Here is a 17,174-nt window from a genome sequence, read left to right on the forward strand (position 1 = left end):
CAATCCCCTGCAGATACAAAGGGACAACCTGTATTTGACAATTGTCGGTTATTGTTACTAATATTATTAGCAATTTCTAGAACTAACATTATAGGCACTTCTATTTTAGGTATATTTATGTGTCCAATATTAACTGTGCTTAAATAAGAGGGGAAAACTTCAAAATGTACTTAATGAATTCTAAAGAAAGCATTCTCATGAATTAAAAATACTGTGCTCTTTGCCTCTCATACCTTTCTAAGTGGCAATTCTGGACACTCCTGAAAGGAAACTAAGTATAGAGCAGAATGTTGAGATAGAATGGTACTCTGAGATTACATAAATCATTTAAGTCAGCAAGAACCAGGAAATTCTAAATTAAGGTTGATATGCCTATGTCATGAGGCATATCCTTGGGCTAGAGACCCATTTCCTCTTAAAATAATGTCCCTTGTTTTCTCAACTGAATGAACATTTAGCTGCATCCAGTGGAAGGGAAAACAAGGTACTAACTTTCCAAACAGTTTAGTTAAAGACTGATAATCTATACAATGTTATCTCTGAGCCTATATTATCTGGTATTTGTATATACAAGTTAGTCTTAGAAGAAAGACCAAGGGAGTCCTATTTTAAAATAAAGTTTTTCAAATAAATAAATAAAAATCAAGCAAAAATCAAACATTATAAAGTCTAGATTTAATGTAAAATCTCAACTGGATTATATAGCATAAATTAAAGAGATCTGAGACTGTCCTTTGAGACAAAGAATGAAAGCTTGCTAAAATACTCTGAGCAATTTTCAGTCAGAAATATAAAACTAGGGCTTCCCTGGTGGCGCAGTGGTTGAGAGTCCGCCTGCCGATGCAGGGGACACGGGTTCGTGCCCCGGTCCGGGAAGATCCCACATGCTGCAGAGCGGCTGGGCCCGTGGGCCATGGCCGCTGAGCCTGCGCGTCCCGAGCCTGTGCTCCACAGCGGGAGAAGCCACAGCGGTGAGAGGCCCGCATACCGCAAAAAGAAACATAAAACTAATCATGCATTCTTAAGTATTTTTTGAGACTTTGGTTTTCCTTTTGCATCCATATTTTATCCTTTTCATGTTAAAAGAATATATGTAAGCAAATAGTTATTTATCTGACATAAACCTGCCAAAAAGCTGTTTTATGACTTCTACATTGCTAACCTGCAATAGTGTCATACAGTTAGGGAGAAAAAAAGAAAGATAAAGTTTAAAAAGCTTATAAGATGATAACAATGCATGCAGTGTAACTGTTATAAATAAGAAATTAACTAACAAAATACTTAATCTTTTCATCCTCTATAGTTAAATTATAATCTATTCCTCAACTTTGGACCTATACTTACAAAATGCAATTTTGTGACAGCTGCACACAGTAAAGAAACACGAAATGAAGCTGATGATATTTTTTAATAAAGTTTAAGTATATAAAATAAAGTACATACCATCATCCGCGTCAGTAACATTAAACACAAGAACAGTAGATCCTAGAGGTAGATTCTCCATTAAAGATGTGCTGTATGAATCCAAGCTGAAAATGGGTGGGTTATCATTTACATCTAGTATATTGAAATAAACCCTAATGGTAGTAAATTGTCCCCCACCATCTTCAGCTCGAACAGTGAGAATATAATATTGCTGTGCTTCATAATCTAATATTCGAGTCAAATTAAAGACTCCGGTAACTGGATTCAGGAAAAATGTGCCATCTTCATCGTCTTCATTTACAATATATGTAATTTCTCCATTCACACCAGAGTCATCGTCTGTAGCTAAAATAGCTGCTACCAAAGAACCTACCAGAAAAATAAGAGTCTAAAATTAATGGGACAGGGTATTGCTAAGAGAATATTTATGATATCAAAAATTTTATTTCTACAGTAAAGTATTTTAACTAGAGAAGTACTATGAAAATATAATGAACACAACATTCTGTAGATTTCTACATTAACACCCGATACCAACATTCCCAAATAGTATCAAAATGTATAGCGTATTAGATATCCAGTAGATCTTATGTTGCAATGTAAATGTTCTGGGGAATGAACACTACTTCGGACATTATTTTTCTACCTGGCACTACCAATCCATAAACATATTGATGAATTCAATGAGCATATATTGGGGCCCATTGCTAGTGTCAGGAACTGGGAATTCCAAGCAATAATACAAACTTATGCTGAGGGGATACCAGTTGACAGCTCATATGACCGAGACAGGCTGGGACCTGGGGCCATTTGCTGCAGTGCTGCAGGGCTTACACCAGCACACACCTCTCCTCAAGCAAAACAAATACAGAGAAACTATATGGGACTGAAAATAACTGTGCATGCCCAGTTGGGGCAAATTCTGGACCAAGAGATAAAGAAAGACCAAAAAAACCAACTGCCACTTCTGAAGAGCCAGGAGCAAAAACTGGGTGTTGGGAGCAAAAGCAGAGTACTGCGCATGCCCCCTGCACTCAGTACCACAAACAGGTGGGCAGAACACCTAAGCCACCCCTCTGTCCCGACCCCTGGGCACACCCCTACCTTGACCCCACATAAGGAACCAGCTTGCCGAGTGAGCAAGGGAACCTGTTACTTGTTTTTGCTCCTTCCTGCTGGGGCAGGGGCCCCAATAAAGCCTAGCCTGAATTTCTTGTCTGGCTTCTAGTCAATTTCTATTGATTGGGGAAGGCCATGAACCCTGGTCAGTATCATGACCATTGCTAGAATTAAGGCGAGAAAGAAACGTAATGGGAATTACATGAAGGACATGCGTAACTCATCTTGGGGACTGTAGTGAGAAGTAGGCTTCTATAAATGTTTCACTCCTCTGTCAAATGAGTTTCTAAAACATATGCCTTATTCCAAACTCACTCCAAATGTAATTCAGAATTCAATTTCAGTTTTAGATAAGAATTTCCAATAGTGGGAAGGAAGCATACCCACACCAATTACATGGATTTTGGGTACTCAAATTCAACAGTCACAGCATAATATGTTCAAATAGACAAGGTGGGAATTCAGGATTCCTATTTTACTAACATTTATTGAGCATCTGCTAATCCTCGAACCCCATGTTAGCAAACTTATATACGTTTTACCCTAATTCTAACAGGAATCGTTTCCATATACAGCAGGATGAACTGAAGCTAAGAGAAATGAATACACTGCCCTGGTTCACACAGCTAGTAAGTGTTAGAACCAGTATTGACAGGTTTTCATGTGCTTTTCTTTGCTCTTTCTATGCACAGCAAAATATTCACATCAGACTTTTTTTTTTAATCTTTACTGGAGTATAATTGCTTTACAATGATGTGTTAGTTTCCGCTTTATAACAAAGTGAACATCAGACGTTTTTAAAGTGGAAAAATGCTATCAAAACTATGGTTGCCAGAAAAATCCACAATGCATGTCACAAATACTTTCAGAAACAGAAATATCTGTAATTAGTAATCAGATGATTGGCTACCTTCATTTGCTCTCAAAAGTCTAGAAATTTGTTTGGGAATTGTAGTGAAGATGGTTAATTAAAATATTTCAAAATCCAGCATTTATACTTGGTAGCATATGGTAAAAACTGGTCACAATTTAAGAGTAGCCAAAACATAGTCCATAATTGTAGTCAAAGGTGATCCTTGCCAATACACTTATGGGCGTGCCACCTACCTGGGGTAGTGTCTTCTGGGATGTCAAAAGAGTACACAGGCCTGGAGAACTTGGGTGTGTGGTCATTCACATCGCTGACAGTGATATTTATTCTCATATCTGAGGACTGAAGGCCGTCATCTGCACGAACCAGCAAGGAATATTTGGAACGGCGTTCCCTGTCCAACCTCTTGGTAGCTATCAGATCTCCAGATTCAGGGTCAATTCGGAAACTGTCATCGGCTCCACTAATGATTGTGTATGTGACAAGAGCATTTGCACCCTAGGAAAAAAAGATGAGTATCTGAACTGCTAGAAATAGAACACCAAGAGTACCACTCCTTGTGCTGAATACGTATTTGACAAAGTGAAGCTTTGGGGCTTAATTTCACATGATACTGTAAGATTTCAAAAGGTAACAAGCCAGAGTAGTGTATTACCTAGTCTTTCACCATTCACTCCATTAAATAACAACAAATCGCAACCTTCAGTATTTATACGTATATTTCAGTATTTATATAACACAATGAATCTCAACCTTCAGTATTTATATATACCATTCACTCCATTAAATAACACAACAAATCTCAACCTTCAGTATTTATATGTTTTTTAATTCTTAAAATATACACATGGAAAATACGAATGATGCTAATACTATTAACCACATAACCAGAGGTTTGCTAAAGGCTTGCTCTGTGCCAGGCCTAGTGACAGCACTGAGTATGCATTATCTCGCTTCAATTCACAGCTCCATGAGATACTATTCCTCAAATGAAGACACGGGGTTCCGAGATGCTAGGTAACTTATGCAGAGTCACACTGTAAGTGTGAGCGTGGATTTCAAACCCTAGTCTGCCTGACTCTGAGCTCATGCTCCTTCTGGTTCAACATGAAAAGGTATTAAATAAATCAAGCACTAAATGGAGGCTTGCAATAAGCACTGTAAGAACCAAAGACAGGGATTATTTTGACCAATTTGGTAGTGTGGAGAGTTTAAATCTAAAATAAAAGAAGAAAAATCAAGCTAAAGTATTAGATTATGGGTGTATGTTGGAGAATCTCAGTTGTAACACACATTGAATTGTATGGCCAAGAAACCACTAATCTTGTTTTAATCGAAAACAATCTTTTAAGGCTCTCAATAGTGTAGGATGGACTAGAATGAAGAGAGGCCAGAGAAGGGAGACAGTGAATAAAGTTTGGCCCCAAGAGACTGGGGCTTTATTTCCTCAAGATGAAACTCTATACAATCTGTATTATTTTCTGGTTCTAAGTCCCTGTTCTGTAAAATGAAAGCAGGAATCCATTCTTGTTTTCTCTCAGATCTTAGAGCTGTAGCACTCAAAATCTGAGGTATGAACTAGGAATTTGGCAGAAGGAATGGAAAAGTTGAGAAAAATACATTTATTAAGTGTTTATTAAGTGCTAAGCACTGCTCTGAGCACATCACTTCATGGGCACTAATTGTTTAGATACTTAAAGGTAATCCAGTTGGGTAAGTACTATTATTATCCCAATTTTGAAGATAAAGAAACTGAGACAAAGAAATATGAACCCTGGCTATCTTGCTCTAGAAATGAGACTCTCAATTATTATGTAACAAACATAATACACAGGACAAATTAGTTAAGATCTGATAGGTTATTGGATATAGAAGTAACAGTAACAATATCTCTCATTTGTTCAACATTCCCCTATATTCTCATTTCTTTCTTTTTTTTTTAAATTGCAGTTGATTTACAATGTTGTGTTAGTTTCAGGTGTACAGTAAAGTGAATCAGTTATATATATATATATATATATATATATCTCCACTCTTTTTTTAGATTCTTTTCTCATATAGGCCATTACAGAATATTGAGTAGAGTTTCCTGTGCTATACAGTAGGCTCTTATTAGTTATCTATTTTATGTACAGTAATGTGTATATGTCAATCCAAAACTCCCAGTGTATCCCTCCCCCCTGCCCTTATCCCCTGGTAACCATAAGTTTGTTTTCTACATCTGTGACCCTACTTCTGTTTTGTAAGTAAGTTCATTTGTACCCTTTTTTTAGTTTCCAAATATAAAAAATATGATATTTTTTTTTCTGTGTCTGACTTACTTCACTCAGTCTCATTTCTTTCTTTTAACAACTCCAGGCAATGGGTGTAAAAGTGAAACAGAAGGAAAAAAAATTAATTTCAAATTACTTTGGCTGTCAATTAGGAGAATCCTCTTGCTGAAGATATCTCTGGATAAGGTCTGCTTTGATGCAGGAGAAAGTATACAGTGAAATTTTATAATTTTATGTATAGTATGTTAAGCAATTGAAGGACAGTTTCATAGAAATGGTTATGTGGCAATGGTCATAACCATAGAAATGGTTGTGTGGTCAGAGATTTGAAAAGGGGTTTCATAAAACTATCTGCAGGTCGATATATGTAGGTCACAGTTGAGGCCACAAGATTTGTTGAGGATTTAAATTAGAATAGATCAAGAAAGGAACAGCAGCATAAAGATTGAATACTACATTTAGAGAATGGGAAAAAGGGGCAGGGACTACGGGAAGAAGAGGGGGAAGGACCTAGGAGACCCAGAGGACAGCCTGCCACAGAGGTTAAAGGGAAGGTTTCAAGAAAGAACAGATTTTAGCAGTGTCAAAAATAAAGAAATTAAGGGAAATTAAAATTAAAGCATCCAGTGCTCGCTTCGGAAGCACATATACTAAAATTGGAATGATACAGAGGAGGTCAGCATGGCCCCTGCGCAAGGATGACACACAAATTCGTGAAGTGTTCCATATTTTTCTAATGAGAATCTACTGTGTAGCTCAGGGAACTCAGTGCTCTGTGGTAACCTAAATGGGAAGGAAATCCAAAAAAGAAGGGGTATATGTATACATATAGCTGATTCACTTTGCTGTACAGCAGAAACTAACACAACGTTGTAAAGCAACTGTACTCAAATAAAAATTAATAAAAAAAAATTAAGCACCCATCTGGATTTGATGATGGGGGATGATAATTTTACAGTATTTAAAAATCTCTTATAAACTTACCTATATATTGTTGCAATTATGAGCAGTTTGATTTAGATATGTTTACTTATATGTATATTATAATTGAAATATTGAGTTAAATATTATACACTGTACTGGCTGAGATCTGATGCTCTGGGGTCATAGTTTTGGGCTTGAATATTTGCTCTACTACTTATTAATTGTGTGTCATTGGGCCACTACCTAACCTCTTTGAGCCAACATTTCCTTACCTGGACAATCGGGTTGGTAATAATACCTGCCACATAGGGCTGCTCTGAGGATTAAAGGCACTCATATGTGTAAAGGACCTAGAAAAATCCTTGAGAAGCTTTAAGTGTATGACAATGCTAATTGTTACTTTTAGTCCTATTTTAATTATTTTCTTATAAAAGGAATACAACAAGTTAAATGTATTTGATGACTAAGTTGTTTGCAAATAAATAATTTAAGTAAAAATTTGATTAGAGTTGCTATATATCCCAGGGAAAATATTTTCTGATTTCCTGTTAATATGTAGTATTGAGTCTTGACACTGAGGTATAAGTAGTGTTGGAATTGTCAACTTCAAAAATTGCTTTTTGATTTAAATATACTCACATAAAACAAATATACTTTTTTTACCATATTAAGCTATAGCAAGGTATTTATTAAAATATACAAGCTAAGAACTCTCCAGAAGATATTAGGAAGAACATAAATTTAGGGTGTTTAGACTATAAAGCTGACATGCTGGGAAATTTCAGCAGCTGAAGTTTCCATACATCTTTTCCATCACAGGTTAAATATATTTTATCTTCGTGACCAAACACATAAGGGGATGATTTCTAACAGTTGAAGGCAAAAATACTCTTTCAAAATTTACATTTAGTGGCATTTGCTATATTTGTACTGCATGCCCTAAGCTAATCTTAAAATTTAGTAACGTGAATGCCTCAAAGAACATTTTAATTTAGTAATGGAACAGCTGGGTTTAACATACTATGCACATTTATATTGTATATTCAGGTGTATATAGAGTATCTAATGTATTTATTGTAATTGTATGGTTTAACAAAAACATTCAATAAGAATTTTAGACTTCTAATCTGACCACATTCTGTACCATTTGTTCTATTTCACAAGGAATTCGATTATTCTGGTAAAACAGTCCAGGGAAAAACAGCTACACTCAATTCTGACCTACTAAAATGGAATTTGGAAAATAGGGGAAAGCCAAGATACAAAAACATTTCAAGCTATTGTACAAATGGTTTGAAATTGAGAAATGTCCTGTCTGCAAAATGACTATAATAATTAATACTCCTAAACTTATGATAATTCTTCTGAACAGAAGCAAAGGCAACAGACTATGTCGATAAACCATCTTTTTCACTTTCAAAATCAGCTGATGTGGTGCATTAGTAGTTCTAGTGAATGTCTGAAAATGTGTAGCCAAGAGTAATGATTTAATCAGGTCTTTTGAAAAGTCTATTTATTTAATATTCCAAATATGCAGTATCAGCAATGCTACAAGAAACAAATATCGTATTTCAGCTGTAGCCCAGTGGAAATAATGCTGTTTAAAAATACTCCACTCTCCTGAGGAACCACAGAGACAAAAGTAAGTGGAAGGAATTCTAAAAGTAAATAGCTATAAATTGCAAATGCATTTTATGAACTTAAGTAGTATTTTCAAAAACACATATGGTACCATGGAACAAAGCTTGAGTATCCTGGCCAATTACAAGCATAATAATTCTGTTTATCGAAGGAAACAAGAGACTGACAAAGTCACATGCTTCTGAGAGATGTGTATCTTGATCCAACACATGTTTCAAAAGATATTTAAATTACGTTCAACATGTATATGTTGCTTTCTAAAACTGATTCCTTTACCCAGGCATTACTCTTCAGTGACCTACTAGTTTCTCTAACATACTAATATTTTTATGTTCAATTTAGTAATTAAGGACAAGTGTATAAACTAAAGAATATATGGACATAATTTGCTGATTACCTACATAATCTTAGCATTTTAAAGAATTCTATTAATCTTGCAAAATCAATCTACTGGATAGTTGTGTGACAATTTAATGCTGGCCACAAAGTAAAAGCAACTCCTTGCTTTCAATATTGACTCCTACTCAAAACTAGATGAAGAAAGAAAACAGAGCCATGATTTGGTTAGAGAGAAAACATTTCAAACATATATATATTTTTTCAAATTTAACTAAGAGGTAAGGAGCTGACAATAGAGAAGAAGACAGAAGGTTTACCTAAAAGCATTAATATTAATTTATTATAAACCACTCAGAAAAGGAAACAGCCAATAATTCTGAATGCCATAGGAAGCCTAGGTATCCCTTATGCATGGCATAGAGCCAAAGAAATTGGTTTCTAAAGCCAGGATTGGAAATAGTCAGTAGTCATTAAAATGCTACTAAAAGATTTAAGAGAAAACATATCCAAGAAGGAAAACAACCTCAGGGGCTTAAAATTTTAAACATAAGAGTCCAAAAGCAGTTTTCCAAAAATGTCTTCCTTTTTTCTTTTTAAACATCTTTATAGGAGTATAATTGCTTTACAATGGTGTGTTAGTTTCTGCTTTATAAAATAGTGGATCAGCTCTACATATACATATATCCCCATATCTCTCTCCCTCTTGCATCTCCTTGCCACCCTCCCTATACCACCCCTCTAGGTGGTCACAAAGCACCGAGCTGATCTCCCTGTTCTATGCAGCTGCTTCCCACTAGCTATTTTACATTTGGTAGTATATATAAGTCCATGCCACTCTCTCACTTCCTCCCAGCTTACCCTTCCCCCTCCCCATGTCCTCAAGTCCATTCTCTACATCTGCATATTTATTCCTGTCCTGCCCCTAGGTTCTTCAGAACCATTTTTTTTTTTCAGATTCTATATATACGTTAGCATACAGTATTTGTTTTTTTCTTTCTGACTTACTTCACTCTGTATGACAGTCTCTAGGTCCATCCACCTAACTACAAATAACTCAATTTCGTTTCCTTTTATGGCTGAGTAATATTCCATTGTATATATGTGCCACATCTTCTTTATCCATTCATCTGTCGATGGACACTTAGGTTGCTTCCATGTCCTGGCTATTGTAAATCACACTGCAATGAACATTGTGGTATATGACTCTTTTTGAACTATGGTTTTCTCAGGGAATATGCTCAATAGTGGCATTGCTGGGTTGTATGGTAGTTCTATTTTTAGTTTTTTAAGGAACCTCCATACACTTCTCCATAGTGGCTGTATCAATTTACATTCCCGCCAACAGTACAAGAGGGCTCCCTTTCCCCCATACCCTCTCCAGTATTTATTGTTTGTAGATTTTTTGATGATGGCCATTCTGACTGGTGTGAGGTGATACCTCATTGTGGTTTCGATTTGCATTTCTCTAATGATTAGTGATGTTGAGCATCCTTTCATGTGTTTGTTGGCAATCTGTATATCTTCTATGGAGAAATGTCTATTTAGGTCTTCTGCCCATTTTTGGACTGGGTTGTTCTTTTGATATTGAGCTGCATGAGGTCCTTGTAAATTTTGGAAATTAATCCTTTGTCAGTTGCTTCATTTGCAAATATTTTCTCCCATTCTGAGGTTGTCTTTTCGTTTTGTTTATGTTTCCTTTGCTGTGCAAAAGGTTTTAAGTTTTATTAGTTCCTATTTGTTTATTTTTGTATTTATTTCCATTTCTCTAGGAGGTGGGTCAAAAAGGATCTTGCTGTGACTTATGTCATAGAGTGTTCTGCCTATGTTTTCCTCTAAGAGTTTGATAGTGTCTGGCATTATATTTAGGTCTTTAATCCATTTTGAGTTTATTTTTGTATATGGTGTTAGGAAGTGTTCTAATTTCATTCTTTTCCATGCAGCTGTCTAGTTTTCCCAGCACCATTTATTGAAGAGGCTGTCTCTTCTCCATTGTATATTCTTGCCTCCTTTATCAAAGATAAGGTGACCATATGTGCGTGGGTTTATCTCTGGACTTTCTATCCTGTTCCATTGATCTATATTTCTGTTTTTGTGCCAGTACCTTACTGTCTTGATTACTTTGTCATATAGTCTGAAGTCAGGGAGCTGGATTCCTCAGTTTTCCTTTCTCAAGATTGCTTTGGCTATTTGGGGTCTTTTGTGATTCCATGCAAATTGTGAAATATTTTGTTCTAGTTCTGTTAAAAATACCAGTGGTAGTTTGATAGGGATTGCATTGAATCTGTAGATTGCTTTGGGTAGTATAGTCATTTTCACAATGTTGATTCTTCCAAGAACACGGTATATCTCTCCACCTGTTTGTATCATCTTTCATTTCTTTCATCAGTGTCTTATAATTTTCTTATAATCTCTGGGAGAGCTTTCACCATTTGATATTACATGGAGCCGGGAGGTCTCTGGTGGACCAATGTCCTGAACTCGGCTCTCCCACCTCAGAGACACAGTCCTGACACCCAGCCAGAGCAGCAAGACCCTGTTAGTCACACGGCTCAGAAGAAAAGGGAGAAAAAAAGAAAGAGAGAAAGAAAAAATAAAATAAAGTTATTAAAATAAAAAATAATTATTAAAAATAAAAATAATTTAAAAAAACAAAGAAAGAAAAAGGAGAGCAACCAAACCAAAAAACAAATCCACCAATGATAACAAGCGCTAAAAACTATACTAAAACAAACAAAAAGCAACGACAACAACAAAGAAATAGACAGAACCCTAGGACAAATGGTAAAAGCAAAGCTATACAGTCAAAATTACACAAAGAAGCATACACATACACACAAAAAGAGAAAAGGGAAAAATATATATATATCGTTGCTCCCAAAGTCCACCTCCTCAATTTGGGATGATTCGTTGTCTATTCAGGTATTCCACAGATGCAGGGTACATCAAGTTGACTGTGGAGATTTACTCCGCTGCTCCTGAGCTGCTGAGAGGGATTTCCCTTTCTCTTCTTTGTTCGCACAGGTCCCAGAGTTCAGCTTTGGATTTGGCCCCGCCTCTGCGTGTAGGTCGCCTGAAGGCATCTCTTCCCGCCCAGACAGGACCAGGTTAAAGGAGCCGCTGATTGGGGAGCTCTGGCTCACTCAGGCCTGGGGGAGGAAGGGGCACGGAGTGCGGGGCGAGCCTGCGGCAGCAGACGCCAGCATAACGTTGCACCAGCCTGAGGTGTGCCGTGCGTTCTCCCAGGGAAGTTGTCCCTGGATCACGGGACCCTGGCAGTAGCAGGCTACACAGGCTCCCGGGAGGGGAGGTGTGGAATGTGACCTGTGCTCGCACACAGGCTTCTTGGTGGCGGCAGCAGCAGCCATAGTGTTTCATGCCTGCCTCTGGGGTCCGCGCTGGTAGCCGCAGCTCGAGCTCTTCTCTGGAGCTTGTTTACAATGGTCTCTTGCCTCTTCGGTAGCTGCAGACTTTTCCCCGGACTCCGTCCTGGCCAGCTGTGCAGCACTAGCCCCCTTCAGGCTGTGTTCACGCCGCCAGTCCTCTCTAGGCGCTCCGACCGAAGCCGGAGCCTCAGCTCTCAGGCCCGCCCGCCCCTCGCGCAAGCAGACAAGCCTCTCGGGCTGGTGAGTGCTGGTCGGCAACGATCCTCTGTGCGGGAATCTCTCCTCTTTGCCCTCCGCACCCCTGTGGCTGCGCTCTCCTCTGCGGCTCCGAAGCTTCCCCCCTCCGCCACCCGCAGTCTCCGCCCACAAAGGTGCTCCTAGTGTCTGGAAACCTTTCCTCCTTCACAGCTCCCTCCCACTGGTGCAGGTCCCATCCCTATTCTTTTGTCTCTGTTTATTCTTTTTTCTTTTGCCCTCTCCAGGTACGTAGGAAGTTTCTTGCCTTTTGGGAAGTCTGAGGTCTTCTGCCAGCGTTCAGTAGGTGTTCTGTAGGAGTTGTTCCACATGTAGATGTATTTCTGATGTTTTTGTGGGGAGGAAGGTGATCTCCACATCTTACTCCTCCACCATCTTGAAGGTCTCCTCCCCTTCTTTTCTTTAAAGTTGCAGGTGAAACTATTTCCTCCCTTCCATCCTCTGCTGCCTTTTCCTCCTTCCACCCCACCTCTCCTTGCCCCCGCATACAGGTCCTATTACAAAATACTCAGTGTTGATTTTTATGCCTTCAAGTGCAGTCACATCCTGCACAAATTGTCAACATCCCAACCGCTCCCTGAATGGCAAACAATTCTTTCTTTTCCCTAGTTATTCCTGCTTTATAACTTTACCCGTTTCTGCCCCTGTAACTCCCCACCCTTTCTCACCTCAAATGCACTTCTTGCATATCCTAGCTATCATCACCTTACATTTAGTAATTTAAAAGAAAAAGAAAAACTGGAACATCTCAGGATAACACGAGCATGGTTACTTACATTTTTTTAACTTAAAAAACAAAACTCAATAGAAATAAAACAAGTACACTAAAACCGTGTTGACGTAGATACCTAGAGACATAAGGACTTTCCCAGCCTTCTTCAAATTTCATCATAAATATAAACACATCTCAAAAGATGAACTTGAAGACAATGCAAGTGTGTGTGGGCATACACACACACAGAAAAGTTAAAGAGAGAAAAATAAACACACAGGTAGCACTGCATTTGTATTAACCCTTCTCTGTCATATCGTGAAAAGAAAAAGTAGAGGGGAAAATAAAATTATAACAGTATCAACGTAATAGTATTAAAAGCGTTGAATGTTGGCATCTCTTTCAAACAATCAGTTCTTAAGAGAGTAGTGTATCCCATCGGAATATATATATATTATAATTAACATATTATTGCTTCCTGCCTTGGATAAATCACTTGAAATAAATGAGGTTTATTTGTTCTGTTTCTACAGAGAGTATAGCTAACAGAGCAGTTGTTACAATTACAATTATTTGATGTATCGATTGCGTAGGTTTATAGCAATTGCATGAGCTTTTCTGTTGTTGATTTTTAGTTATTTTGCTAAATAAGAGATAATGAAGTTTTATGAATTGAGCTATCCAAATATATATTATCAATGATGAGCTTTAAGGAAATGCAGTATTTACTAAATTATAGGTGATGATATTTCATATCTATCAATAATAATAGAAATATTCTGCACACAACTCTTAATAGTAGCTGGAGTTGGGAATAAACTTTTCTCTATATAAAATTGAGTAGAAGGTACTAAACTTGAAACACCAAATCTTTTTCAGTAGAAAACTACAATTACCTAAACGCCCTTGCTTTATTTTGTTTCCTTTTTCTTGGGAAAAAGAAATTTGGCAAAATGTATAAATGACTAAGTCATTATATTTCTGTACTGGCTGTTAAATATTAGTCTGCTATTGAATTATTTACCTTTTTTTTGTTGTTGTTTTTTGTTTTTTGTTTTGCGGTACACGGGCCTCTCACTGTTGTGGCCTCTCCCGGAGCACAGGCTCCGGACGCACAGGCTCAGCGGCCATGGCTCACGGGCCCAGCCGCTCCACGGCATGTGGGATCTTCCCGGACCGGGGCACAAACCCGTGTCCCCTGCATCGGCAGGCGGATTCTCAACCACTGCACCACCAGGGAAGCCCTTTTTTATTTTTTTTTAATTTTATTTTACTGAAGTATAGTTGATTTACAATGTTGTGTTAATTTCTGCTGCACAGCAAAGTGATTCAATTATACATATATTTATATATTCGTTTTCTTTTGTTTGTTTTTGCGGTATGCGGGCCTCTCACTGTTGTGGCCTCTCCCGTTGTGGAGCACAGGCTCCAGACGCGCAGGCTCAGCAGCCATGGCTCACAGGCCCAGCCGCTCTGCAGCATGTGGGATCTTCCCGGACCGGGGCTCGAACCCGCTATTTACCTTTTTAAAGTCAAATAAATAAGCCAAAAATCAAGTTTTCAGATACTTCTGGATTTTAACTTAAGGTAAGGAACTTAAATTATCTGACCTGTTTGGGGCTTAGCTTAAAGAGAAAGGGGATACTAGTGTAGGGGAACGTTATTACTCTTTCCAAAACTCTAGAACATTCATTTAACCCTTTACCTAGCAAGAAGGAGAAAACAAGTGATACTATTTTTTTAATGGGAAAAATGTAAATTACAAATTATATAAGCTGCCATGCCATTTGGAGCATTAGCTAAACTTAAAATATAAATACAGAAGGTAGAAATCTAGATTGTGCCCCCAAATTTCAATTTACCACTAGGAAAGAAATTTCTGTTTATTAATGGAATTGAAAACTCATTAGCTACCTAGATAATTTCCTTAAAATATATAAGGCTATAATTAAATTATATACATATATGTATATGTATAATTAAATTATATATATATATATGTATATATGCAAATTAAATGAAAAGTTGCAAGGTAGCCTTAATATTTTTTTAATTTTAAATAATTTGCTTTTTTCAATTACAAGTAAAAAATAAATTCTTAGCTATATATGTTATAAGATAGCAAATGGGAGTGATACTAGAATTAAAAAATAAGATATTTCTGTAGGAATTTTTTACTATTTGAGAAATTAAAATAATTTGGCTAAGAAATCCAAAATGTAGCCAGCAATGAACTGAGTTGTTAATTGCTGATCAAAGGAAAATCATGACTAGACAGTCTTTATTTTAGCATTCCTATATCATATTTCAAGAATTACTTAATTTCTTTGGAAAAGAGCACACAACGCTTTACCTTAGTTATTAGGAAATAAATGTTGTCAACATACAATAGAAATTTGATGGATCACTGGAATACTAGGTTTCAAAAATTCAGAGAGGGTGTCTGAACTACCTCGTCAGCATCCATGGCTGTTAGTTGCATAATCTTAGAGCCATCTCCAGTGTTCTCCTCCACTGTGAGATCCAGCATGTCGGTTGGGAACACTGGCGGATTGTCATTGATATCCTGAAGTGTTATTTCTACCTACAAGGAGAGAAAGAAACAATGTATGAATATTGCATATGTCTGCAAGATACCAATTAAATTGTATACCAAGAGTCTATTCAAATAGTCCTTCCAAAAAGAATCAGAACCTTCATATATGACATCAAAAACAGAAAATACCCTAGAGAAAGTTGTGAAATATTTATAGAAAAATATAAAAGCCAAATAAAGATCATTTGATCATTTGTTGATCGTAACTGACTTTAAATGATCAACTTGGAGTTTATAATAGAATAGGTCCACGATCAACTGTCATTTTAATCCCCAGATTCGTGCACCGGTGAAGAATTGTTGAGACTTAGGACTGTCTTTCAACCATTAAATGTTGCCTGACACACAGATGAGGTTGTATAAAATTTCTTCCTGAAATGTTTACATATTGGCAACCAATGTCCAAAGGAAATAAAGAAGTTCACATTTTGTTTTAAGAAACGCTCAGCATTTTTCCCTTTAAAGTCAACTCTCAATCTTTAGGGGAAGAAAACTACACACATCTTTTCTTTCTATTTCCACTCCTTTCAACACATCTTAATGTGACTAAAGCTAAACAATCATTCCATTCAGATGTAGCATTCATATACATTGCAAATATTAACAGCTTTGTTTGAAAGATCCTTGTCAGAGCTATTTGTTTCCCTACCTAAGAAAAATTGTTTAGAAATAACAATTTGTGAAGTTTAAATAATAACTTCAAACCATGTGTTTTCTCTTTCCAGCTAGGTGCTAAAAGCTGAATATCTGATAAGAAAAGGGGAGACAGCTGCTAATAAAACTGAAAGCTTCCCCAGTTGGGTCACAAAATCAAGTCATGGAGAAAAATCCATCCATCCATTTAGCTCAGATATAACCAGGACATTTTTCTCCTAGGATGAAATGTCATCTTTTATAGTTACACTGTAAAAACTCCATCAGATCCAAGAGTGATGAGTATGAATATTAGGAGAGAGCAAAAGAATTCTGGTTTCTTCTTTTCCAGGAAGAGAGGAGGGCGGGCTTGGGTGGAGGGAGAAGTAATAGGTAGGATTGTCATTATTCTCTGGCAAGGAATGAGTGGGACATATAGGAAAGCTAGGCAAGTAAACGGATGAGCAATTGATAAAAAAGAAAAACCCAGAAAACAATGTACAAAATTCAGTACTAAATAATTATTATAGTTCCACCATTTAACAGGACAGTTTTGATCATAGCTAGTGGCTCAAATTAGTCTAGGAAGTGGTTAAGACAGCCTCAGTAGTTAGAAATCTGCCACTTCTTTTTTGGCTGACATCATTCTCTACACCACTTCCTTTAGAAAAGATCCACAATGGCTAAAACTGCAGTCTATAAGGAGCATTTCCAACTTCCTTGCAAGGTTGTAAACAACATGAGTTTTCGAATTAGAAAGACCGGAGTTCAGATTCTGTCTCTGCAACTTATTAACTGGGGAAACTCGAGCACTTAATTTCTCTGAGCCTCAGTCTCCTTATCTTAAAATTAGGATAATAACATTTATCTTGGAGCATTTTATGAAGACTAAACCTTGATGATGCTGGCAAAATGACTAGCACAGAGGGAAGCGTTCAACAAAAAGTAGATCTTGGTTTTCAAACTACCAGGACAGAACTAGGTGTTCCTCAGAACCAGAGAA

At 37.1% G+C, this 17,174-nt stretch overlaps 1 protein-coding gene and 1 non-coding gene across 3 annotated transcripts in view; one reads left to right on the forward strand and one right to left on the reverse strand.

The window, feature by feature from the left end:
- The window catches only part of FAT4 (FAT atypical cadherin 4), a 173,160-nt gene that overhangs the window by 83,589 nt on the left and 72,397 nt on the right, over positions 1 to 17,174 (reverse strand). For both annotated transcript variants that reach the window (XM_073804851.1, XM_019927902.3), the window contains 3 exons: positions 15,395 to 15,526; positions 3,652 to 3,913; positions 1,444 to 1,794 (listed from right to left, as the gene is read on the reverse strand). In XM_073804851.1, the coding sequence (XP_073660952.1) occupies positions 1,444 to 1,794; positions 3,652 to 3,913; positions 15,395 to 15,526 (745 nt within the window). The remainder of the gene's footprint in view (positions 1 to 1,443; positions 1,795 to 3,651; positions 3,914 to 15,394; positions 15,527 to 17,174) is intronic.
- On the forward strand, positions 6,315 to 6,421 carry LOC117312511 (U6 spliceosomal RNA). The gene has a single exon (XR_004526835.1). It is a non-coding gene; the product is annotated as a U6 spliceosomal RNA (small nuclear RNA).

The sequence above is a fragment of the Tursiops truncatus genome, chromosome 5, assembly GCF_011762595.2.
Source record: "Tursiops truncatus isolate mTurTru1 chromosome 5, mTurTru1.mat.Y, whole genome shotgun sequence".
NCBI classification, from domain to species: Eukaryota; Metazoa; Chordata; class Mammalia; order Artiodactyla; family Delphinidae; genus Tursiops; species Tursiops truncatus.